This window comes from Nesoenas mayeri, assembly GCF_963082525.1.
Source record: "Nesoenas mayeri genome assembly, chromosome: 1".
Lineage (NCBI taxonomy): Eukaryota > Metazoa > Chordata > Aves > Columbiformes > Columbidae > Nesoenas > Nesoenas mayeri.
In genome coordinates, this window is record NC_137541.1 from 15,688,349 (window position 1) to 15,716,004 (window position 27,656).

Genomic DNA, 27,656 nt, shown 5'->3' on the forward strand with positions numbered 1-27,656 from the left:
CTCACACTGCCTTTAAGTCACCATAGCAATTTCTGTACAGCTAAACCGGGGAAGTGACATTCTTGCTGTATGAGGGGATGGGCATAGCGGTCGTGGTTAGGGATGTTGTTCGGAACGTGTGGCGTGCTGCCAGAGCTGCAGGGGTTAGAGATGGTTGGTTTTCATGCTGCAGCCTGATTACTTGTGCTGACAAAACTCTGCTCTTGATTTGCCCTGAATGGGATGAAGAAACATCTCCACAGCTCTTTTTTTGCTTTATGACTTGGAGGTTCTGTATTTTAGAAAAGGTACACACATACTGATTTTTTTTTTCCAGCTGTGTTTTGAGTATAATACATTATTTTATGACTATATATGGATTTTCATTCATTTCATTATTGATAGCTTCTTATTTCCTGATACATCAAGGGAATAGATAGAGCATGACTTACATTTTTGGTGATCTGATGATTACTAACTGTATGTTAATTTTCATTTTATAATTAATTCATGTCTGAAGTGCCTGTATTTCTGGTTTTGAATATAAAACATATTTCCTAGCTGAAAACCAGAAAATTGACTTTACTTGGAGTGATGAGTTAGGAATTATAAAAGCTTACCTCTTCTTGCTGACAAAGCAATCCATCTAGAGTTGTGTGCACTTTTCAGCACATGTATTTTAATAATGCACTGCCTTTTGACAATTCAGACTTTTCTTACAAATATTTTGCATTGATGTATTTGGGTTTGTGCTTGTGTCCATCTTGGGAAAATATATGTGAAACATAACCCTCAGCTGGAAAAACGGAATAAAAATAGTTTCACTTAGTTGAGCTTGGCAACCAGTGGAGCAATATGTACAGTGTTTGTATCACTCTTTTTCAATACCATAATTATGCATGGGATTAAATAGGTCCCTAAGAATGGTATTAGGACTATGTTTTGAGCAACGATGTGAGTATTGCATTCAGCAGCAACATGTAGCAAAATGTGGCAGGGTGTTTGGGCATGATGAAATCACTGTGTACTGTGTTATGTCAGGAGTGTGGAGTGAGCTGGACAGATAGAAAAATAAAATGCTGAACACTATGAGCATTGCAGCCACCAGCAGTGCACCTGTGGAATCATAGAATGTTTCAAAATAATTAATGGACATGGTGCCAGTCAAGCCTTAGACAAAAGGAATGGGGAGCACAGAGTGTCTCCCTGGAATATACAAAAAGAATAAAGAAGTTGTGATATTGCACGAGCAACCCACTGTCATCATCAAATGATGAATTTCTTTATTTTCCAAGAAATACGAACTAAATGGAGAAGTGTGGAAACCAGTCTTGCAGGTTGTTGTAACTAACAGGACTCATTTCAAGAGAGACAGGGTTTATCTTGGCCAATGAGCCACATTTTAGATTAATCTCATCTTAATCTAGACGTGTAATACAGGATAGGTGAATCACTTTGTACATGTGTCCATTTCTCTCCATTGACTGTAATTGGAATCCAGGTGACTTCTGCAGATATGGTTCTGTACGTAAGAGGCATCTTAGCTTTAGATGCTTTATGTCATTAGGATTCTCATGTCCCAAACCACCAGTGTTCATGTCATGAAATTCAGTTGGCCGTAGTAACGTCAGAAACCATATTTCAAGAACAGAAGTAAAAACTATCAAGTTTCTCCCTGACACATCTAGTGCTGCGAACTTAGCAGTTAATATTACTAGACTATAAAGTCTGCAGGGCAGATCGCTGCGGTAAGCAAGGAAGGGAAGGAAATTCCATATTTAAAACACAGAGCCACAGACTGGTATAATATTTGTGGCCCAAATGAAAGTTGCATCCATCTGTGATTATGGCAAAAAGATAAGCCAAGGCAAAGTACAGAATTGTAACCAGAAGAGTAAGTTTCTCATCACAGATGATAAGAATAAATAATTTTAAAATTTGGACAGAAAGGCAGTAGCCAGGAGAAACTGCAGTTCTTAAATATATTGTCCATAATCAGTTATAAAGAAGGAGTATTTATTGAAGGCACTCGATGATAATAGTCACTGAGACTGACTTGAAATGAGCTTCTAGCAGAGAAGGGTGAAGTTGGAGCAGAGACACCAGACGCTACAGACATCTCAGGAACACACTCTGTTTCTGAACTGATCCTGCTTCAGGCTCTGTGAAAGGGACTGATAACGTGATTCAGGGTGGGCACGTATGAGGCTAAATTCAGTTCAGTTCATGTGGTTTGGCAGGCTGTTAAATTTTCAGCCAGACTTTCTGAGACCTGTAAATTCTGGGATGAAAACATCAAAGCTATTAAATTAATTTCCTGGTTTGTATATTGTTTTTCAATGTAGACGTTTTATTGGAGGCAAGGACAGGACATAACTGTACCTCAGGCTGAGATGGACTGTTTGTACCCCCAGCAGCACTCTGTACTGTAATAGGGATTTGTTGACTCCTATTTACATACATACACTAGGTCACAGAGACTGATACCAGCTCAAAGTAGAGATTTACATTATGATGGGCCATGGTGCTTACTTGGTGTGTTATTATTGTTGCTATTCAAATAAAATCCCCTAAAGTTTATTTCAGAGAAGACTGAAGTAACTATAGTACCACAAAACAGTTGGTAGGAACATTTTGTTTATGCAGAGGTAAAATATTATAGTTGTTCAACAGATTGCAGACTTCCTTTTGTGGGCATTTGTAATTATTTGGGACCAAATCCAGTTCCTAGTAAACTTGGTAGGAATCTTTCAGTCAGTTCCAGAGGGACTTCTATGAAATTTCTTTTTTTTGAAGATGCCAAGTTTTATAAAGTCGACATTTTAGTGTTTTCCAGATGCCTCATGTGGTGAGGACCAAGACTTCCTTGAGACTCTGCATAATATGTGCAATTATATGTTTTGCCATTAAATCATCTCAATTGGGTTGGATAATGAGGACATTAATGGGTCTAGCTGGTCACTACTTTAGAGTTTGTTTGTATAATAACATAGGAAATGTGGGGAATAAACAAGAGGACCTGAAATCTTAATCCATGAGTGACATTGTGACTGAACCAGCACAGCAAAGACACAGTGGGAGGACATGGAGGAGGATGAGGATTTTTCTGTTGTGTATTGGGTTCAGACACTTGTGCTGTGACCCCATTGTAGGAGGGGTTGGACACTCTGGTGCTCTGTGAGTAATACTAAGGGGTAAGAACTTGTGGGCTCCATCATTACACAGGCATTGCACAGACCACCAAACAGATCAGGTAGGTGGGGATTTTTATTGGCAGAGTACAGGGGATGGTGGTGATGGAAGATTTCAATCAATCAATCATCTGTTGGAAATCACAGAATCACAGAATGTTAGGGATTGAAAGGGACCTCAAAGGTCATCTAGTCCACTCCCCCAATAAAGGAGAATACCAACTGCCCAACATGTTTTGCAATGCGCTTAGGACCAAATTTTGAGATGGTGGGAAATGCAATTGAAGGGGAAGTTATTGTATTTGATACCAACTCTAAGCAAGAAACTGTTCAAGAATAGGGAGAGAAAAGGCAGCTTGAGTAAGAATAACCCTGGCATGACAGAGCTTACAGATTTTGGGAGGGGAAAGAGGCTGAGTAAAAGAATCAGAACAACAGGTTTCAAGGGGTATTAGAGGACTGTGGGCATAATCTCTTTGGAAAGGAGTCTGGAGAAAAGTTGTTAAAGGAATTGGTTTTTCCTTAAAAAGAAAAAATGCAAATTGAGGCAGCATAGGAGAAGGACAAAAAGAATAGGAAAATAAATCTGTCTAAAACATAAGCACCTTATTTATATCAAGTACAAGAAGGAAGCAAGTAGGAAATTAAAACTAGGTTGGATTATTCAGAACAAGTGCAAAAGAATAGCAAAAGGGGGGGTTGTAAATCAAAGAAGCCAAGGCCAAAAAATGTGAACAAGAAGAGGCTGTGTACTAGAATGAACATGAAGAGTAACAGAAATTGTTCTGCAAGTGTATTTCTGGTGAGAGCATGTTCCAGGAAAGTGTTGCTCTGCTGCTTAACAGAAGCACGTCAGTCTTCACTAATGGTAGTAAGAGCATACGGAAAACTCAGCCTAGAATAGAAAAAGGACACATCAGAGAGTACTTAACATGTTAGGTGTTCCCTGGTTAGCTGTGCCTGAGACACGCTATACTTGGAAACGGGAAGAACTGGCTAAATCAGTCTCAGCCCTGTTAGCATTTACCATTGAGAATCTGAAGGAGAAAAATGAGAGAGTGTGAAAAACCAGAAAAGTAGGAAAGCCTTAAAATAGTGGCAGAGCTGTGGATGGAAGAGGCCTATCACAGATTTACAAATCATTTTTGTTCCTAAGGAAATTACAGACAAATATTCAAACATTTTGTAAGTACCTGGAGGAAAGCAACAAACAGTAACCGGCATGTGTTTGTTGGAACTACTGAATACCTGATAACAAGAGATTAAAATCTGTGGATAAAAGAAAAGGAGCAGATGTCCTAGATTTTCATTTTAAGAAAGTTTTGAATGCTGTCTCTCAAAACTCCCTTATCAACAAGCTCGGGAACATTAAGCAGTAAGTTGCGTGGGATACAGCTGCAAAACTGGGTGGATAAGGTAACCTCCAAGCAGCTACTGCTGTTTCACTGCCCTGTGTGTTTTCCACAAGAGTTTATTGTAGAGATTGTTGTGGTTTCTTAGTAATAATCTGGATTACGTATTAGAGAATATGCTTATTAAATTTGCAGTTGTCACACAATGGAGAGTGGATTGGAAGGATGCTGGAGAACAGGATTAGAATTGAAAATGATCTTGACACGTTGGAGGAATGGCTTTGGGAAAAAGGCAATATTAATATTTAATAGGTGCAAGTGCATAGTGCTACACTTGGGCAGAATAGCCCTATACAGGACACAGGACAGCTGGGTGACCAGTGGGTTTTGAAAATGATACATAAGTCATTAAGATTACATGAGCAAACATAAGCTGTTATGAAAAAGGTGTGGATGGATGAAAAAGACACATAGCTTGCAAAATGTGTGGAATAATTGATCTGTTGTACTCAGTACTCTGCTCAAATACTGGGTCCAGTTTTAAGCATCGCATGTCAATGAAGATAGGGCTAATTGGAGGGACTTCTGAGAGTGGCAGTGGGGATAGTTAGAGAGCTAAAAAACATGACTTGTATGGAAAAAAATGAAGAACCAGTATTATTTACCTTAAAAAGTAAAATATAGGTAGGAGAGAAAGTTTTCCAGTATGAAAAACAAACAAAAAAAAATACTCAACCAAAGAAAAAAAAACAAAACTAAAAAACCACACCAAAACCCACAAATCAAACCAAACAAAAACAACCAAAAAACCCGCAACCAAAACAAGAACAAAAAATGCCAAAAAAGCACCAGCAACCCCCAGATCACCTTGAACTTGCACAGATGAAGGATTTCTGCCTCCAGCGTGGAAAACTTAAATTCTAACAAGAAAGGATGTTTAGCCATCAGGAGAAAAAAATAATAATAAAAAAAAGTAAGATAAGATCATTTAGAACAGGTTAGGTGAGAAATTTATAACTATATTAGAGGTCCTTTAAAATACAGAAAATTGTCCAAAATTATACAAGCGTAGCCTTGTTTCACCCTCGTTTTGGAGATGACCTGCTACGGGCCCTGTCAGCAGTATCTTCTGTGGTTCTCTATTGAGTGTGTTACATCACTGTGTATTATTACTGTGCCACACAATGCATTTCTGTTGTGTAAATTTTGTGAAACATTATTGTACTTTGAATTAAGATTATACTTCTTTTATTTCAGTGTGTGCAGAAGCTTACAATCCTGATGAGGAAGAGGACGACGCAGAATCTAGGGTATTTAATACTTTGAGTCAAATACTTGTTTTTTCAGTTCTCAGGCATCCAATTTAGGAAGGAAAATGTAACCAGCATTACCATTCCTTTCTAAAAGCATCCTTATTATAATGTACTTTAATAACCTTTTGGGTTGTCATGCTAAAGGAACATTTACACATTCTCTGTAATAGTCACCTCTGTAGGACCTGATGGGAGTATTGTTCAAAATTACCACACCTTTGATATATGGTCTGTTAAGGAAAAATTTCTGTGCAATTATATTTGCCCAGAGAGCGCCTGCTCCTAAATGTACTTACTTGATGTCCTCATAATCTCGAAGTGATTTCCTCAATATTCTAGTATTTTTCGTAAGGCAGAAAAAAAGTAAATTATAAAATCACTAAGATTTTCAGATGTACAGGGCAATAACTAATGAACTATATTAACTTATTTTACTTATGTCACCCTTTTAAAGGCATTTACTTAGCTTTTAATATGAAATGGCATAAGTATGACTTTTACAACAAATTTAAATGTTTATATTCTACCTAATTTCTAGCTTGTAGAACTTTCAAAAACGTTATCCTGCAGTATCATAGCTTTGAAACCTGGCATACCAGGTTGTGTTGAAAGAGCAACTTGATCGATCCATTAAGCAGACACTGGTAATTTAGTAAATCTCTGGCTCACTTGGATAGTGCCAAGTTTATTGTTTACTTTGTGGAACTTCTAATATAGATTTAACTTTGGGAAGTAGTCATGGGAAAGGGCTAAATATAACAGTGATGCTTTTTGTAAAACATGCACGCTCCAAATTTGATTAGAGAGTAGTGGAGCAATAGTTTATGCAGCAATAGTTCAGATCAAGGTATCCAGAATGGCTTTCAGAAATGAACTCGATTCTACAAATGTAAAGATCATGTTAGCTTAAATACAGCAGTTCTTCGTTTGCTAACACTATGGCGATATAATGTTATCAATGAGTGTTCATTCAAATTCTGAAGATTTTGAAATGAAAGCGTTATGAAGCATGGCCAAAATATTGTGTAAAATGCTTAGCTGAATTAGCTCAGTCCTTCAGCTAGTGCTGCCATGTGATAACCACTTTAAAGATTTTTCTATTATACCCCTCAGATTATTCACCCTAAAACAGATGATCAAAGAAACAGACTGCAGGAGGCGTGCAAGGACATTCTTCTTTTTAAGAACCTAGATCCGGTAAGAGATTTTTGGTAATGAACAACGTTTAGCAGTGCTGCTAAGAATTAACTCTCTTGAACTTTTGAACGGAAGTTTACAGATTTGACTGTTTTAAGTTCTTATGTGAGCTTTTTTGACCACTTCACAAACACCAGAAATGCCATTTCGATAACTGATATGTCATATATAGAGAGCCTTTTGTTCACCACAATGAATGATATACATATATACATTAGTATGATTGTAAAGTATTGTATTTTCTTATTTTTAATCTTCTTGCTTTACATTGAAGTATATAAACTCATCAGTTAACTGGAACACTTAGGTCGTTCATTTTTTTTTCATCCAAAACGGTGCTGAGTGCTCCATCAAAACCTAAAATTACTCCTAAAACCCACAGCTTAGCTATACATGTAATTGAACAGCAAATTATCTAATAGAGAGTAAGAGAACAGCAATAGTGAGGTGTTTACGTTACTATTTCAGCTTAATACAGATACTGTAAAAATGCCACAGACAATTTTCTTCTGTGCAGATAATTTCTGTCTGTTGCCTATAAAAACAATTATGGGCTTTTAAGAAAGCTGAAATGCAGTGAATGAATGATCTGGATCAGAGAAAGGTGACAATGCTTCAAAAAAGCACTGGGCTTTTTAAGGGAAAAAGTGAGTGTATCAATCAACACATCCACACTGAGGATGGGCTGACTTGCAGCACACCAAGTGCTTTCTCAGGAGAATTGATTTGGTGCTGTCAGGACAGGGAGCATGGGGAAAGGGAAATAAGTATTAGAGTTTTAAGCATGAGAACACAAAGTTTTAAATTTTATTCAAGAGGGAGCCAGTAGGACGACCAGCCTGCAGCTCTATGTGGAAGTCAGGTGCTGTTACAGAGAATGCACACTAATTCGTGCTGCAGGTCTCTCACTCCTGCTTTTGTCAGCACACAGGCTGTTCCCTGTTCCCAGAGAGGCCCTGAGGACCAGTGAACCACAGACCCCCAGCTTTGCAGAACCCTGCAGTTAGAGCTATAGGAGGGCATCAAAAGTCTCACTTAGGTGCCAATAGGTCTGCATTCTTGGGACACTAGGGATCCTGACACAGATGATTTCCTAACTAATGCCCTCGTGCTGTCTGTTTAATGGGTAGTTGATTAGCTGTTCCACTATACTTGTTGAAGCTCAAGTCACCCAAACATTTGCCCCTTCCACTCCTGAATTATTTTGCTGCATATCTTCAGAGGAATAGTAGTTTGTGGGCATCTGCTCCGCATGTGAAATTGCTTTGTTGTATATCTTCCTTATTGTTGCTGTGTCCTGGCTTGCACTTGGCCAGATCATCGTTACATTAGCCCACCAATGGCGTTTTGGAGGACCCCTCTTGATTAGTCTCTAAACATTTCTCTCTTATGAGCCCTGTGACAATGGATTATTGTGTGCTCCTAGAATCTGCAGTTACGTTAACACTGAGCTACTGCTTTCCTGATTCTGGCTTTATGCAGTTTCTTGGTAGTATCTGCTTATAGTATCAATCCTCTGGATGAGATATGCTTTCTCTTCCAGTGAGAACAAGATCTTCTGTCTAAATCATAGAATAATTTGACTTGGAAGAGACCTTTAAAGGTCACCTAGTCCAACCCCTCTGCCATGAGCAGGGACATCTTCAACTATATCAGGTTGCTCAGAGCCCCGTCCAGCCCGGCCTGGGATGTCTCCAGGGATGGGGCATCTACCACCTCTCTGGGCAACCTGGGCCAGTATTTTACCACCCTAACTGTAAAAAATTTCTTCCTCATGTCAAGCCTGAATCATCCCTCTTTCAGTTTAAAACCATTAACCCTTGTCCTGTCATAACAGGCCCTTCTAAAAAGTTTGTCCTCATCTTTCTTATAGGCCTCTTTTAAGTACTGAAAGTCCTCATATGAGAGGTTCTCCAGCCCTCTGATCATTTTTGTGGCCCTCCTCTGGATCCTCTCCAACAGGTCCATGTCTTTCCTGTACTAAGATCTCCAAGATGCAGTACTATAGGTGGGGTCTCACCAGAGAAGAGCAGAGGGGCAGAATCACTTCCCTTGACCTGCTGTCCACACTCCTTTCAATGCATTCCAGGATACAATTGGCTCTCTGGGCTGCAAGCACACATTGCCGGCTCATGTCCAATCTCTCATCCACCAGCACCCTCAAGTCCTTCTCTACAGGGCTGCTCTCAATCCCTTCATCCCCCAGCCTGTATTGATACTGGGGGTTGCCCTGATCCAGGTGCAGGACCTTGCTTTGGCCTTGTTGAGCCTCATGAGATTTGCATGGGCCCAGTTCTTGAGCTTATCCAGGTCCCTCTGGATGGCATCCTGTCCCTCAGGTGTGTCAGCTGCACCACTCAGCTTGGTGTCATCTGCAAACTTGCTGAGGGTGCACTCAGTCGCACTGTCTGTGTCACTGATGAAGATATTAAACAGTACTGGTCTCAGTATGAACTCCTGAGGGACACCACTTGTTACCGGTGTCCATCCAGACATTGTGCCGTTGACCATTACTCTCTGGCTGTGACCATCCAGCCAGTTCCTCATCCACCAAACAGTCCACCAATCAAATCCATATCTCTCCAATTTAGAGAGAAGGATGTTGTGGGGGACGGTGTCTAAGGCTTTACAGAAGTCCAGATAGACAACATCCATAGCCTTCCTTTGTCCACTGATGTAGTTGCTCCATTGTAGAAGGTCACTAGGTTGGTCAGGCATGATTTGCCCTTGGTGACAGTGTGCTGGCTGTCTCATATCACCTCCCTGTCCTCCATGTGCCTTAGCACAGCCTCTAGGAGGATCTGTTCCATGATCTTCCCAGGCAGAGATGAGGCTGACACGTCGGTAGTTCCCAGGATTCTCCTTTCTACCTTTTTTAAAAATGGGTGTGATGTTTCCCTTTTTCCAGTCACAAGGGACTTAACCTGACTACCACAACTTCTCAAATATCATGGAGAGTGCCTTGGCAACTACATCACCCAATTCCCTCAGGAGTGCGATGCATCACATCAGGTCCCATAGACTTATGTAGGTTCAGGTTCCTTAAGTAGTCATGAACATGTTCCTCACAGTGGGAGGGACTTTGCTCCCCCAGTCGCTGTCTTGCAGTTCATTTTCACTTGAGACATGTGGGAAGAGAGATTGCCTGTGAAGACTGAGGCAAAGAAGTTGTTGAGTACCTCAACCTTCTCCTTGTCCATTGTTACCAGTTTACCAGTCTTGCTGATCCGGGGGGATACACTTTATTTGACCTTCCTTTTCTAATAGTAGTCATCAGCCACTTGGTCTGCAGGGCACAGATCTATTGGCTTTGCGTCAGCTATATAGTAATGTTTTGTAGATGTAGAGCGTTAAACTGTTCTAGTGTGGGCACTTGATAGAATTGTTTGGGGGAATATTGAGGGATCACTTCCCCTGTTAGTAGAGATGGTCTTTGGACTGTGCTGCTGTCTCAATACCTTATTCCCTTGATGTTTTGAGGTCCTTTTTTACTTCTGAATCAGTTATTTGTAATTGCTAATAGTTCCCACTGTCTGTTACAGGTCTTTAGCAGAAGACTTCTTAGCGGAGTCCTGCCCTTATGGAGCTCTGCAATCCAAAGCCTTGAAATCCACTCCTGGGATCTCCCAAGTCTTGTTTATTGCACTTTGCTCAGGATGTCCAGTGGATTAAGAACACTTCCTTCTGCTTTAAACCTTCCACTTTAAACCTTCCACAGACAGTGTACTAGAAAGTTGAATAAGATAATTTTTGTAAAGGAGTTTTTTATTTTTCGTCATAAAAGGCATTGGAAAGCTACTGAGTTCTGAAGATAGCAAGGAGGTTAAAATGTAGCCTTCTTCAGTCTGGCTTGCTTCTTCTGTGGAGCTGAGATCTGGAGTCCCCAGGGGACTTCTTCCACTCCTCCTTGTTCTGGTGCAGGCAGTGACTCAGGAGCTCTGCCGCTGTCATTGCAGTGATTGAGATGTTCCTGTCCCAGCTGTCTTCCTCACCTCTGCCTCTCCAAAGAGCAGCACGAGCACACGTAGTACCAGCTGCTGCAGTTCACTCGCTGGTGTATTACCAAAAAACCTCCATCTTGGAGGGAGATCGTATCTTCAGCTGCCAAAGCTAAAGTCTCTGGAACAAAAGTCAAGCCCTGTATGGATAGTGTCTCCCGCTCCCACTGTTGTTTTTTTTCTTGCATTGAACTTCAGCCTCTTTCTGCTACAGTTCTGCATATGGAAAACATTGTTTCAGAGATCAGTGAGTTAGAGGGGAAGAGACAATGTAAAGTGCTCAGTGGCTTTTCCCTGATGGCCTTTTAGCAAGGTGTCAATCACCGTTCCTAGAAAGGGCACCACTCTGGAATACAATATAACAACATGTCTTACAGCATTGATACTGAAACGAGTCCACCCTTTCTTAAAATGTTATCCCACCGTGACACGCTGTATTTTAATTTGAATGGAAGGATAACATAAGGGTATCATTGAAGCAGAAGGAAAAGTTGCAGTAGTTAGGAGGTGACTTACAGTACTGCTCAGTATTTTAATTAAAAAGTCCATCTGAACAGACAAGAGCCTTCAAATAAAAATAAAGAACAGCAGAACCATTTTACTTTGAGATGAAATGAGAGGGAGGAGAAAAAGATAACCTTCAGACTTCGAGACAATGTAGGACTTTCTAAACACACACAACAGTCTCGAGCCTGCATTTACCTGATAGCAGTGTTTGAATATCAGATAGGTAAACTTATGGAGAAGTGTCTATAAGTATCAATATCTCACATATGGTCTTTGATTGAAAATATAGCACAGTATAAAGGAACATCAGCTGTGGTGTAATTCCTTGAGCAGCATGCTATGTTTTAAAGCCCAGCTGTTCTAAATTCCTTAAAGTCTGTGAAGTTACTTGAATTTTCTTGAAACTTTCCTTAACTTTGTGGATTGATAAGGATGTGACTGGTCAACTAAAGTCAGTAGAGCAAGGAACTTCTGAGTTAACTCACTTAAATAAAAAGTACTTTTAAAGAATTGATGTGTTAGCAGTCTTTTCACTTTTCAGGGGACTTATTCACTTCCATCGTGTTCCTGTCACTAAATATCAGTTTTACCTAGTGTGTAACAGTATTGAAAAAATTACTTGAAGAGAAGAATATGGATTGAAATGTGCATGTGCAACAAGGTGAGGGAGAGAGGTTTTTGCAGAGCTCTTTGGCTGCTTTTTTAAGGACCATTTCAGGAAAGAGTCAAGAGAAATTCCAGGAGCAGAAATGTGTGGATGAGTGAATTAGAAGAGAGAAAGGTGCATTCAAATGTTTTTTTCTCCTTTCCCCACACTATTAACCTAAACTATGCTAGATTAACCCATTCCTCTTCTGGGGCACCTCTTCCTGTTCTTCTTTCCAGAAAAACCTCTTCCTATTAGACCACAGTATTATTTATTGTTCTTCTTCGGTTGCTTGCTACGCCATTGCCAGAGATCCTAGTATTACTTTTGTTCTCCCAGGAGGGCCATGGTGTGCCAGGCCACTTGCTCTGGATGCACCCACAAATCATCCACTGGCAGTGGAATCAGAAGCTGCATGTCCTCTTTTCCCTCCGCTTCCACTTTGTATAAGCCAGCAAAGAGAAAACAAGATGATGATGAGATGCCTTGGGCTATTACTGAGTATAAGCCCAAAGCTGCTGTTACTAGAATTTGTTCAGACAAATGGCTGTTCTGTCACTGGCATGAATAGCAGCAGTAGCTCATCTAGTGGCCAACATAGCTTTCTACACTTCCTTTTTACAATGCATTTCAGAGAAGTTATTATTTTGGTTTTATCTTTTAAGAGGAAACTTTGCTGGGGATGATGAACAACAGGGTATTGGGTTTGACTGTTGCAGCCCATAGGCCAGTAGTTAAAAAACTGATGAACCTATTATCAGAGTAATGAGGCTGGCTCAAGGGACTGGTACCATCAAAGCTGTGCTGCACCCTTACACTTAAAGTTTGAATCCTTTTGCAAAAATTCACAAGCAGTGTTAGGTCATCTGTCCTCATTCAGGGGAATTTTATTTTGGAGACCTTTGCCCTGCTAATGCTGTAGAGAATATTTCAAATAGGTCTTGACCCTTTTCTAAAAGGTAATAAATTATACATATTCTTCACAAATATGCAAGAGCAATTTCTGGGCATATTGCCACTCATGCACCTGGAGAATTATTATAAGAGAGCACAAATATTGATTAATCAATTAGAATTGATTAACTTGAAGGAAGATGAAAGCAAGCATAATGCAACTGTGTTTTATGAATAGCAAACTTATACTTTAGGCCAAAGCATTCCTTTAAAAGTGTTACTAACAGAATATTCTCATAATGCTCTTACATTCTTTAAAATTTTGATGAAGAATTAGAATTACAGCTGTCAAAGCAATTAATGGCAAGACACACACACACACATACATACAAGTGAGCCTAGAATGCCTGAACACATACTCTACCCTCTTAGGTGGCACAAAACTCTCTGCAAACTAATAGGTTCCCAAACAATTAGAACTGTGCTTAATCTGTTTTTTTTTCCTAGGGCAAAATTAATACTTACACCAGATCTAGCAAAAAGGGATTCTCTCCACCTTGCCTATTGTATCAGCACTAGTGTGGCCAGCAGGACTAGAGAAGTGATTGTTCCACTGTACTGGGCACTGCTGAGGCCACACCACGAATCCTGGGGTCAGTTTTGGGCCCCTCATGATCAAAAAGACGTTGTGGTGCTGGAGAGAGTGCAGAGAAGGACAGTGAAGCTGGTGAGGGGCCTGGAGCACAAGTGTGATGAGGAGCAGCTGAGGGAACTGGGGCTGTTCAGCCTGGAGAACAGGAGGCTGAGGGGAGACCTTATTGCTGTCTGCAACTACCTGAAAGGAGGTTGTAGTGAGGTGAGTGTTGGTCTCCCAAGTAACAAGCAATAGGATGAGATAAAATGACCTCAAGTTGCACCAGGGGAGGTTCAGATTGGATATTAGGAACAATTTCTTCACAAAAGGACTTGTCAGGCATTGAAACAGGCTGACCAGGGTGGTTGAGTCACCATCCCTGGAGGTGTTTAAAAGGCATTTAGATGAGGTTCTTAGGGACATGGTTTAGAGGTGGACTTGGCAGTGTCAGGTTTATGGTTGGACTTGATGATCTTAAAGGCCTTTTCCAATCTAAATGATTCTTTGATTCTGTTATCGGTTATTGATTATACCCTGCAAAGGAACTGCCCAACATAAGGTGCCTTCATCTTTCGTTTAAGAATTTTGGAAACTATATGCAACTTTGGATTATTTCTGCTCTTTTTTTAGCAAACTGCTAAAAAGAATGAGTCAACTTTCTTAGAGGGCTAGTTACAAAATATGAAAAATATGAAAAGTGTTACTGAGCCAGACTAATGGGCATGTGCGTGATATTTGAGAGGCAGAATTAACCTTCCTCCACACAGTTATATGTTAAGGTATATTCTCAAGGAAAATGTTATTCCTTGAAAAATATTGATTATACTTCTAAACACAAATTAGATTCTTTGATAGTGAAGAAATAAATGCCTTTTGATTAGTTTAAAAGTGGATAGAACACAAGGGAGCTAAATATTTTGAATTGGATTAATAGTGCTGCTAACATTAATATCACAGTTGCAGGGGAGTGTATTTACCTGGCTTTGTTCTGAAAAACAACTTTGGAGAGCTGTAAACATTAATTCTGTCATTTACTCTTCCTCTCCAAGGTCCTTACTTGTTAATTAAGAACTCCTTTTCTTTCCATGTTTTCCCTGCCTGTGTTTTACTAACTTACTCCCTCTTACTCTCTCTCTCTCTTTTTTTTTTCCCTTCCTATTCTGGTATTCTGTCTGCTTCATTACCTTCTTAATATCATGCTAGGCATTAATTTGCTGATATTTCTTATGGCTTCAGGTGATGATAAAGTGGCCAATAGGATGCTGTTTTAACTTGGGCTCATTTTAGTAAAATGGTTGTAGGAATAACGAATAAAGTGGTTTATGAACTCAGAGGCAATAGAAGTGTGGATTCACTTTGTTCATAGGATAGCCTTATGGTTGTGTCTCAGAACATGATAATTTTCACAAGTCACATGAGATAGGCAAGTCTTCTTGCTACTATTGTACTGAAGTGCAAGGCAATCTCATGCCTGTTTAGATTGTGCAGGATGTCTTGGATCTAAAAGGGAAATTTAACTGAGATTTCCTGTCTACCAGGGAGCACGCCAACAGCACACTCATCCTTATTTTAGGGGTATTCCAGAGCACATATAGTCCCAACATAGCATCCCATAGCTTGGGGACTCACTGCATCCAGCTTGATAGCTGGAGTTTACCAGCTCCTGTCAAATACCAGATTAAGATTGTCTTGGTTTGCTGTCAAAACCCACATCCTTTTAATTGTAGAAATGGAGTTGTGCCTTCTATCTCCTGAATACCTTCCCTTAAACAGTGGGGAAAGATATATTTCAGAAGTTACTTTTAACATTTGTCATTGTCTCAGCTTCCATTGATGATTGTGTCCTACTTCCTGTTTTATCTGTAGTGCCTTCATTGATTCAGAATGGACAGCACTGTGTCAGACAGCAAATGTTTATATCGGCAATTCAAACATTGATGCTTCTTAGAAGCCTCGTTGTTTAAGAAAGGCTGAGTTTAGTATGGAGAGCTTTGTTCTTTTATCTTTACAAAATGTGTCACAGTAAATTGATAGAGTGATATTAAGAAACATGTACCAGGCACAGTGGTAGCAAATCACTTGGTAGCCTGGCAGTTAAAAGAGCCACTGGCATTTGGGAAGGATGTGTCGTGGTCTGCCAGCTCTCCTGAACGAATCAAAAACTCTCTTGCAAGGACATGAGAGTATCTGGATTTTTAATCTGTGTGAAATATATACTAAATAAAATGCAGTTTAAATTATAGTCACTGCCCATTGTCTAACTGATTCTTTTTCCCCAAGGAATTGTCTTGAGATGTAATTGCCGTGTTTGTTTTGTTGACTTGAAATAAATTGAGGCTAACATTTTTTCAAGCAATGCAACATGCATCCGGAGGATAGTACTCATGTGATATGAAGTACATGTTAGGATAGCTCTGAGTGATTATTTGCAGTTTTTCACTTGAACTGGCAAGAAAGATGGAATCAGACCCTGTTCCAGGGGGATGTCCTCGGTAAAGTTATTATTAATGTCTGGGGCTTTGTTCTTCTGGATCTTCTGTCATGTCTTTTGCTTGTAACTGACCATAAACATGCACAAAATTTTGTATGTTTCAGATATGACATGGCAATACCTCAGGCTTGCACACACCTTACTATGCATGGGTATCACCACAGGCCTAGAGTCTTAAAGGCAGCTGGTATCTCAGTTTCACTTTAGTCACAATAAAACATTTCCTAACTCAGAGTGATTCTCTGCTTAGGTGTTATGCTGTTCATAGGCACCATTATAACTACCAGAGGGATTTTTTGACATTAAACTTCTGCTTCTATGCTAAGAGGTTCACGTGGCCACCATGGGATAAAGGGGAAGAAAGGACAATTTTTTGCCACAGGTATAGTGTTTAGAACATTTACTCACAAGATGACTGTCAGAGAACGTGGAGCCCCAAGTGAAGGTTTGTTAAAGAGCATCTGAGTAACGGCTGCTGAGGAGAGCTCGCTGGCAGGAGCACAGCAAAGAGGATGAACTGGCAGAGACGTTGCGGTTGAGGTATAGTTTGTGCAGACGGGAGTTTGAAGGGAAACTGGAAACAGTGTGCAAAACTAGAAATACAGATTTTGTTTGTCAGGAAATTAAGAAGGATGCCCAAAGGCAGTCTGACTGACTGCAGTAGATTATTTTTAAATTTTCCAGCCTTGTCACCTTTATTCAGTTCAGTAATCGGTAACAACAAACTACATGAGAGGACATTCTCTGTCCCTGAGGCCGTGCAGTGCAGTATGACATATGTACATACAGCTAAACTCTCTTGCACCTTCCTCTCCTAACTCCACCAAACCAAGCAACTAACCAGGGTGGTTTTATCTCTACTGGGAAGAAGCCCTGGCTCAAACGTTCCTCCAAACCCTGACCAAGGTTTGCCAGGAGGAGTGATAGTTGGCACAAGACAAAGCTGTACCAGCTGTGCTGACAATTGCACCAAGAGCAAACCAGCCCAGACTATACTGTGTTGGCGCTTGAGTCCATCCCCTGGTCCTGTTGAGTTTGTGCTTCATAGTTGCAGACTCTGATTCTGACTGATGTAAACACGCAAAAGAACTTTACAAGCACAATTAATTTAAGTTGGTCTAAAAGCAGGGTAGGTACCATCTTGATCTAAATAAGAGAGGGAAGAAAACCACATAATCTCCGCTTTAGGTGAAATGAAAGAGTCTATCGTGCTGGCTGCTGCTGGTAGGGGAGGTAACACTCCTTTACACTCCTGCTTCCCAGCAGTTAAATTCACATTTGAAAGCAAGGGTGATTGAGAGAGTGATGATGGCTGTAACTATGGCCTGTTTATTCACTTGTCTAGTAAATTATTTTGTGAAATCACACTCTGTCATTCAAGTCCAATTGTTAGAAAGACTTTTTGAGAGAAATGCAGTAACTACAATTTAAAGCAAGGAAATACCTTTATAAAAAGAAAATCTTGATACATGATTTAGTTTGTATTGTGAATGTGTCTTTCAGAAAATGTGATTTCCCATTCAGCCTCCTCGCTTTTAAGACAGTTAAAATATTTTCTCTATCACAAAGGATGGTGGTGAAAGTGTGCTTTCATGGCAACAACTCAAGGTTCCCATAATTTTCTATAAAATGTTCCTTTTTTGAAGCATTTGCCTGCTTCACAGTTTAGAATGAAAAAAAATCCACTGCATGTATTAATCAAAGTATGTAAATAAGCATAGAAACAATTGAATTTGAAATAATTTTAACTTTAGATATGGTTCTTTATATCCGTAGAGTGCATTATCCTTAAGCAAAATAGAATTATCTTTTTTTCAAGATGTCTTGGGATTATTTTCGTTTCCAGGGATCAGGGCCTATATAACCCATTTTTTGTGCATTGCTTGCATTTAAAGGACAACGCGTACCCTCTGCCCTCCCGTAAGTGTGGAGCATCCTCCGTGTTCTTATTTGTCTTCCAACAGCAGCCAAGGGCCCCTGGTTGCGGAGCCACTTTGCCAGTTCAGATGCAAAGCCAAGTGGAGGGGAACCTGCTGCTTCAAGTGCTTTAGATAATTGATTGATACTACGTCAGTTTTGCAGATTCTGTAGGAGTTCTTTTTAGTTTACATAGGGAAAACTGAAAGACTGAGGTAATATATGAATTTAAACATGAAAGTTTTTGTACCTGTCTATACTAAAAACATTACTAAATAGAAGCATAGTTAAGTGGTGCCTTGCTGGCCTGTGCAGGCTGCATGATGTCTCGCTGTATTTCACCATGATCAGCTGTACTGAGCATGGACGCTGCCATTCCGCTGTTATTTGTGCCCACACACAATGAACTCTGTGAAGTAAAATTGTACTTAGCTTCCCTTTTTTAAAAAGGCTCCGGTAACAGGGTAGTGCTGATATTTCTAAAAGCTTTGTGTATGTGAAGAAATTCGACAGATTAAGGGTGGAATTCATTCCACCTAATTTTATCTGTGTAAAAATTAAACAGTTAACTGTGAGTTATGGTGGACCTCTATCATCAGAGGGAAAAAAGAGGATCTCTAGAGGAGGATTCTGAGCTTTCTGGTGTGGTTATGGGCTGCCCGTGGGCTGCAGAAGGACTCTAGAGGGCTGGCTTAGACTGGTCTTGTTTAGAACAGCAAATGCCATCCTTCAGTGGCTGGAAATGCTGTAAATTGAACAGCTGTAAAATGTGCGGGGATCTAAATCCACAGGCTTCTCTTTACCTGGTTTTCACTAGAACTGTTTGTTAAGTGTGATACATGCTTTGTAAGTTTAAAAAAATGGAGGATAATTTTGTGTTGATTGTCAGAATTTTAGAGATATTGCTGGACAAACTGAAAATAGAATTTGAATTATTAAGTTAACTTTTTAGGATTCATATAATTAATCCACAATGAGCTGTGCTTTGGTTTTTTTTACGTCAATAGTAATGTTTAAGCAGGCTTACACCAAACAAGACAGATTATGTAATTAGTGATTTGTTTTTGTTATTAGACAGTCATAATTCAGATCTTGACATTTTATTAGTCTGTTAACATTTCTCTCTCTAAACATTTGTGTTCCATTCAAATTAACAAAGTAGTTTTATTACCATGTGTAAGTTCCTACTTCCAAAGGAGTCCAGTATTTCCTTACTCAACCAGAGTGTTGTATATCTTTGTAATTACATCCATCTCAACATTTTGCAGGCATTTTATAATCTAGATTTCCAAAATACTTCACAATCATTTTGAAACTTTAAATTCTGTAAAATAGTTCTAACGACAAAACCAGGTAATTGTATTTTTCGCAATATGGGATAGAGTTTTTTCTTTTAACTGTATCACGTTACACAATTGTAAAGGGTGAAATTCTGCCTTTGGATGCTCATGAGAAATTTATATTGCAGACAAGGTCTATGTTATTGTTAGGGATAAGAAAGGAAGCTGGAAGAGGAAAAAGCTAACCCTGAATGCTAAATAAACTGTCTTTCTGATTGATCCACACATTCCTTTAGCACAAACATTTTTATGTCTCTAAGCTTTATCTGCATATTTGGGAGGCTGAAATGTTGATTTGAAGAGTAAAATTTTTAAAAACAGATGACAATTTCTTGTCTTTGTCTGTGTTCTTTTAAATAGGAACAGATGTCTCAGGTGTTGGATGCGATGTTTGAAAAGCTAGTTGAAGGAGGGGAACATGTCATTGATCAAGGGGATGACGGTGACAACTTCTACGTCATTGATAGGTGAATCGCTGTGTCTTACCGTAGCACAAAGTATTATGCAAAAGTCCACTGAGAAAAATTTATTTCTCTATGTGCTTGTATTTAACTCCTACATAGGTTTGCATGGGAGAAAGAAACAATAACTCACGTGAACCAGTACAGCTCTGTCACAGCTACAGAGGGTGGTTTTTGAAAGGAGATAGATTTTTCATGTGAAAATATGTCCCTGTCCTCTTTATGTATTGCTAGATCCCAAAGGCTGTTTGCTTGGGTTTATCTGCTTGTTCTTTATTTTGTTTTGTTTTTACATGAAAAGAGATCCAACATAAAACACAATGGGAAAAGTTTTACAGCTCGAAATTTGAAATCTTACTGCATTTCAATACTCTCTGTAGATGTTCTCATTCACATTAATATTATTAGACCTTGAGTAGCTAAATCACAACTCTCATTTGCAGATCTGTACTGGAAAAAGCAGGTAACTAAGTAAAATCCTGGATATTGATTACTGTTGAATCCGTTGAGTTAGAAAGAGCATTTACTTTGGCATCTTTCACTAGTCTGTTGGCACAGGCTCCAGCCAGGCTGTCCCAAAACACCTTTTCTTATTTGTACCTTTAGTTTTAGGCTAACACAGTGATTTCTGAGAACATTTGAAAGGAATTTTATGCTAAAACTCTAGAAGAAATTGCAAAGATCAATATAACTAGCCAGTCAAAAGAGGTGATTGTCTGGCTGTATTCAGCGTTGGTGCAGCCTCACTTGGAGTACTGCGAGCAGTTCTGGGCCCCACAATATAAGAAGGATGGTCAGGTCCTTGAATGTGCCCAGAGGAGGACAACAGAGCTGGTGACAGGGCTGGAAGGAATGTCCTGTGAGGAGCGGCTGAGGACTCTGGGTTTGTCTCGTTTGGAGAACAGGAGGCTGAGGGGTGACCCCATTGCTCTCTGTAGCTTCCTGAGGAGGGGGTGTGGGAGGGAGGTGCTGAGCTCTTCTCCCTGTTACCCAGTGAGAGGACACATGGCAATGGCTCAAAGCTCTGCCAGGGGAGGTCTAAACTGGACATGAGGAAGCATTTCCACACTGAGAGGGTGGTCAAATCCTGAAACAGGCTTCCTAGAGAGGTGGTCGATGCCCCAGGCCTGTCAGTGTTTAAGAGGCATTTGGACAATGCCCTTAATAACATGTTTTAACTTTTGGTCCTGAAGTGGTCAAGCAGTCGGAGTAGATGACCATTGTAGGCCGCTTCCAACTGAAGACCATGAAAGTCTGCCAGGATTCTTCACTGAAGAGTCAATGTTTGTCAGCTTTGTGAGGTTACAGTTTGTCACCTCTTATCCAAAAAGCTGAAGGGACTTAACAGTGTTTTGTCAGCCTTGCAGTTTTTAGGTGCAGTGAATCACCTCCAACTCCCTTATAAATGAAATAATTGTACAGATTTTTGCATTCACATGATTTATCAACACGTACCATGCAAATATTCAGTACTGAACAAAGTGATGGCTCAGCATCAATGGGGATGGCTGTGCCATGTTTTACAAGATACCAGATTTTACTGCATTCCCAAAGAAAAAAGAAGTTACTAATTTAATGATGGGGAGAAAAAATCCAGAATATATTAGAGAAATATATATCTTTATTTCATAATCCTATGTTGCTTTTCATATACATTCCTTCTGTTTCCTGCATCTCCTCTATTTCTTACATTATACATTACTACTTTACAATATTTTAAATGTTAAATAACTTGTATTATTATTTCAGTGATCATATCATAGCAAATTTTTGCGAAGATTTGTTACATTTGTATTTAGTGTGTTTAAAATGAAATTAAGAAACAGATTCTAAGTTAGATCTTCATTTTTAATAAGTGCTGGTTATCAATACATCACTGTGAATCCAGTCTATCTTTAAAGTGCACTAATGTAAAAACTAATAATCCTATCCTTCCCTTTAAAAAGGAACTACTTTTATTATTTGTGAAAATGATTGAAATGTCTCCACAAGGTGTTTAATATAATTTAAACAAGCGAATGTATATTTCAAATGCTTTATCTTTGGAATTCATGCTATAAAAAAAATATAGTGAGAAGCTGCTTAGCAAAGATCAGGAATGGGTTCCCCTCACTGAATTTTTATGTATTTTATTAACAGAGGTACATATGATATTTATGTAAAATGTGATGGTGTTGGGAGGTGTGTTGGAACCTATGATAACCGAGGAAGTTTTGGGGAGTTGGCCTTAATGTACAATACACCTAGAGCAGCTACAATTATAGCTACCTCTCCTGGTGCCATCTGGGGTTTGGTAAGTGAAATACTTGTTTTAAGATATTCTTTATTTTAGTTATTTTATATAATTGTGCTGGTATGCTATATCAGCGTTTAAAAAAATGAATTATACGTTTGGAAAGTTCAATTTTAAAACTTTTGAGAATTCCCAACACAATACTGTCTTCTCCCAGAATCCGCAGAAGTAAACCTAAGGCTTTAGAAGACATGGAGTTTTAAAAAAATAATTTTGTTTTATTCTATTTGAATAATATTTTCCCAAATTGCAAACCACTTGGCAATTACTTGGACGCATATATAAAATGTTTTCCCACATCTTGATAGCAAATGCATTTAGTTCTAGAGTAAAATTAAAATATGAGGTTATTTATCAGTTATATTGCCTGGATCCTTGACAACAGTAATAGAATCTACTAAAAGAATAAAACTGGGATAGCCGTCTTCTTCAAGATGTGTGTATCAATCTAATGACTGATCCAAATGTAGCATTTTCCTGTTGAAGCGAAACACATGTTTTTTTCACCATCTCAATCCATATGACTTTGGGGATCGTGGCAGAGTTTAGGATGCTATAAGAATGGCTTTAAATTGGATTGGGCTGGATTGGCCAGCAAGTCCCACCTGTGGCCACAAAGGCTTGCACAGCATTTCACCTCTTGTCTGTCAGCAGCAGACAGTCATGTGAAGCTGAGAGAAGAAACCAGCATACGTGTAGTTTTTCCATCCGTCTGCTTCACTTAGATTGCCAAATAGTAAGGAATGTCCACTTGGCTGTGTAGGGCAGCAATGAGTCTTGTTCTGCTGAAACAGCAGAAAGTGGACTGACCTAAGACCCAGACCCCCACGTATTTTGGTTTTGTTTGTATAATAACATAAAAACCTCTTTGTGTACATATCAATATGAGCAGGACCTCAGGATAGTGAACTTTGTAAATTAAATGTTTAAATATTGAGGATTTCTTCAGTATTTTAAATTACCTACTCAGTGTTCATTGTGTAGCCAATCTGTTTAAGTTAAACTATGTACCTTCTGTATGTAAACTCTGTGCATTCGCTGCTGAAGGGCAGAGAAGATTTTCAGAATGTGAATCAGATCAGGAGCTCAACTTTAGGAGCTCTTGATTGACCTCTAGAGGAGTCTTTCTCAACTAATGTACCAGCCAGCTGGTTTGACAGCTAAACTGAGTGACTGAAATTGGGGAATTTGAACATATTCAGCCATTTGCAAAGTATTTTCTACCACATGCATATTTTCTGTTAATAAACCCTCTTTTTTGTGTTTACAGGACAGGGTAACGTTCCGAAGAATCATTGTAAAAAATAATGCCAAAAAGAGAAGAATGTATGAAAATTTTATCGAGTCATTGCCATTCCTTAAATCTTTAGAAGTAAGAGTTCTGTTGCATTATTTTAATGGCTGTATCAGAGGTACCTGATAAGATTCTGGTTTTGCAGACTTTAATTTGGAATTAAGATTTTCTCCACAGTAAAATTTTGCGTACTTTTCTTTGGGATATCTCTAAATCTTCAGGATAAAGAACTATTGATAATATTCTAATTTTTAAAAATATATATACATTTTTACCTTTCATTTTCTTAAGGATAATTTTACAAAATAATAACCAATAAAATTAAACAATGATTTAGGGAATTTCAAAATATTTTCATTTAGCAGCTATATTTTTACATGCATACTTTTCTGAAAGTAATTTTTGAAGACTTGGGATATACGGACTTCATACAAAAATGGAATCTTTGTCAAAACGTGTAGCTGTTAAGACTATAATATATCCTCTGGAACACTATTCAGCAGTTCTTCCTTTTTTAATGATTATCAAAACAGGAAAATAAAGACACTATTCTATGTAAAGGTTCATGAAAATAAATATGAAAGGTCTTTCTAAATGTAATATTGTAATGTTAACCAAATATTTCTTACATTTTCTTTTTTAAATGAAGGTATCTGAGCGTTTAAAAGTGGTTGATGTGATTGGCACCAAAGTATACAAAGATGGAGAACAAATCATTGCTCAGGTACACTTTCTTTCTACTTTCAGTTCTTCTTTTCCAATAGGGAACAATTATCATGTTATCTATAGACAATACATATTTTTAAGCTATTTTTGCTTTGTCAAATGAAACAAAATCAATGAATGTTGCATGTAAGAGGCATGATTATTTTGTTTCAGAAGCTAATTTTCCATTTACACTACTTTGAAAAACATCCCTCTTGGGAATTAATAAAGGAGTCAACATTTTTAGTATACTTAGAAATTCAAACTAAATGAAAGAATGATTGCTTGCAATAAGGAGCACTGAAGACTTATCCTGGTTTTGTTGTTAAAATATGATAATCTTTTGAGGAAGAATGCAAAAGTAAACCTTCAGAATAGGCAACTGAGATTGTCTTGCCCCAGAATAATTATTTGATATCAGATAGCTCTTGGAGGCTTTTTTACATTGGAAACTCTGTATGGGAAATAATTTAGAAGGAATACAAAGGTGGAGAAGCAGGAGTAAGGATCCTAAAATCTTCCATAACATTGTTTTTCTCTGCTTTTTGTATAAGGCACAGTCACCTACATCTTTTCATTAAAAGGCCTTGCTGTCAGCTCTGTTTGATTATTATGTGCCCTGAGTATGGTTTTCACAATAAAAGTGGTTTCTTTTACAACAGGTATCAAAAAGATGAACTTCAAGGCACTGGCTGCAAATATTTTAATGTTACCATTAAACTAAAAAAGAAATGTCACACTTCCTTTACTCTATTTTTTTCTTCTACAGGGTGACTTGGCTGATTCTTTCTTCATTGTGGAATCTGGAGAAGTGAGGATTATAATGACAAGGAAGGTAAACATCCCTAAAACACAGAATTTTCTTTTAATCTTAATCTATTCTAAGTGTTTAATAGTAATGCTGCCATTGTTGCTAACTTTGCTTATACAATCCTGAGTTCAACAAATCTCTCATTCTCTTCCTGTCTTTTTTTTTTTTAACCTGATATTTCAGGGTAAACAAGATGTAGAAGAGAATGGAGCAGTTGAAATAGCTCGATGCTCAAGAGGACAATATTTTGGAGAACTTGCTCTTGTAACTAACAAACCACGAGCCGCTTCTGCATTTGCTCTTGGCACTGTCAAATGTTTAGGTATTGTTCAATAATATTTTATATCTGATATATCTGGTAACCTCATCTGGGTGTTCCTGCTCCGGCAGGGGGATTGGACTAGATGATCTTTTGAGGTCCCTTCCAATCCCTAACAGTCTGTGATTCTGTGATACATAATCTGTCTGGTGGTTTTTATTGTGAAATGTGTCTTTCTGCAGAACATAAGATTTAATTAAATTTACCCAAATAAAACTTTTTAAGTACCTAATCTCTTAATGTGCATTCCTATTTACATTATTTATCTGCAGAAATGATTTGCAATTGGCAACTGGTATTAAAGACAAATTCTCTAACATTTCTCTGATTGCATGGAAGTAAAAATTGTTTCAGGGTGGTACAGAGAGTATTGCTGCAAAACATTTGTGGCTATCAGATAAGTGTCTAATACTCCGCAGAAAGGTAAAGTATTTATTTTCTCCGTAGGCTGACTCTCATCCAAGAAATAACTGTGGTAAAAATCCTGTGCATTTTATCACCACGACTTAAGCTTTAACAAATTATTTGTCTTCACCAGCTGTTAATTTAATGATTCCGTCACACTGTTGCCTCCTGACTCAGGAAAAGAGTAGGAGCTGTGCTCATAGACAGCCCTTCACATCCGTTGCTTTTCATGGTCTAATGTTTAGCTCCTAAATATTTGTGTCTAATTATGGGAAAACTGTAAACAGCAAAGACAGATTTAGCATTCTTGAGTGACAGTTTGATTACCAAGCCAGTAACCACAAAGTTTCTCGCTTGCTTATAAAGGGATCATTTTTTAAAATCCTTATCCCCCAACATACAGGGATGATCAGGAAATAAAGATCAAAGACGATAGAGAGAAAAGAACAAGGGGCAGTGGTGAGGAAGTGTCACTGCTCAGTACAGGGTAAGAGCTCTGGCACTTCCCAAAGAGCAGAGATCTTGAACTTCTCTCAGGAGCCAAGAGACTGCAGGCCACCAGGTTGGAAGCTGGTTGAAGTATGAAGTTTCCTCCCTGGCCTTTTGGCTAGGACTATAGAGGATAACATTGTGTGATCAGGTGAAGAAGATACTCTGGTTGGCTACACATTGACGTGACATGTGAATGACAGTTTTCAACTTTTTGTACATTTGCAGGGCAATCTATTACAGTTTCCACTGTGGGTGGAAACATGTAAAAGTGGCAAGGAAATACACTGTTAGACCCCAAACACAGCCAACAACGTCAGCAAAGGATGTGGGGTTTTTTAATCTCAAGGGTCTTAAAACTGTATTCTGTGGAGGAATCCAGGGCCCTCCAGACTTTGCCAGTAGCTCTCGAGTCACATAAATAAGAAACCCAGCAAACTATAAGTTTAGTTATGAACTTTCAAGACAACAACCTCTTGGTTGTTCTTGGCTTTGCTACAGTAAATGGTTCTCCTCTGTGCAAAGAAAGTATATACCTTGGTAGTATCTGTCCTGTTATCATTTAAAATTTTACATTGGAATGCCATAAACACCCAGACAAGCATGTTATATTCTTTCTCTTTCTCTCTCCTTTTATCTTAGTTATGGATGTGCAGGCATTTGAAAGGCTTTTGGGACCTTGTATGGAAATTCTGAAAAGGAACATTGCAAACTATGAAGAGCAGCTAGTTGCTCTGTTTGGATCAAACATGGACATTGCCGATCCCAGCGCGTGAACTAAGCATTGGAGCAACAAGATCTGTTACGAGAACATAGCACAGTAGTGGTTAGTCCACTGAGAAATTGTCTCTCTTCCTATAGATGCCAAGCATTTTTTGTGATTTTAAGAGTGGGTTCGGGGGTATTTTTTTGGACTTATTACAGTGGAAATACTAGGAAACAAAATACAAATTTAATAAATTGTGGGCTTGATTTTTGAAAGTGCTCAGTATGGGTGGTTCCACCTGGCATTAAGACAACCTGTAGTAGTACAGCACCTTTGAAAATCAAGCCTTTCAACACAGAAGGACCTCCTTAAAGAGTAGATTTCAAAAAACCCACATGCGATAAAATTGTTAAACCAGCTTCTGTTCTTCAAAAACGTTACTACTTTTCTGGAAAGACTGTTAGTTTGAATGTGATATGTTGAAAGTATTAGTGCACACAAAGTGTTTATTATGTATTAATACAGAAGATATACAGTAGATATTACTTTCTGACTATTACAGCTGTCATGGTTTTATGTTGCGTTTATCACAGATGTAGGGAATCACAAGACTAATCGTAAAATAAAGCATGACAATGCATTTTGTGTAACGCTCATAACTAAATCTGATTTTTAACATTTTGTAATTTGTTTTAAAGTCCTCTTTGTTTAATA

At 38.7% G+C, this 27,656-nt stretch overlaps 1 protein-coding gene across 1 annotated transcript in view; it reads left to right on the top strand.

The window, feature by feature from the left end:
- Window positions 1-27,012, top strand: part of PRKAR2B (protein kinase cAMP-dependent type II regulatory subunit beta) — a gene marked incomplete at both ends in the record, with an annotated part of 86,755 nt that extends 59,743 nt beyond the window's left edge. The window contains 9 exon segments of the mRNA XM_080363565.1: window positions 5,780-5,832; window positions 6,949-7,032; window positions 19,820-19,926; window positions 22,060-22,213; window positions 23,484-23,585; window positions 24,157-24,231; window positions 24,982-25,047; window positions 25,207-25,345; window positions 26,879-27,012. Of these exon segments, the coding sequence (XP_080219691.1) occupies window positions 5,780-5,832; window positions 6,949-7,032; window positions 19,820-19,926; window positions 22,060-22,213; window positions 23,484-23,585; window positions 24,157-24,231; window positions 24,982-25,047; window positions 25,207-25,345; window positions 26,879-27,012 (914 nt within the window).
- Between the last annotated feature and the right edge of the window lie 644 nt (window positions 27,013-27,656).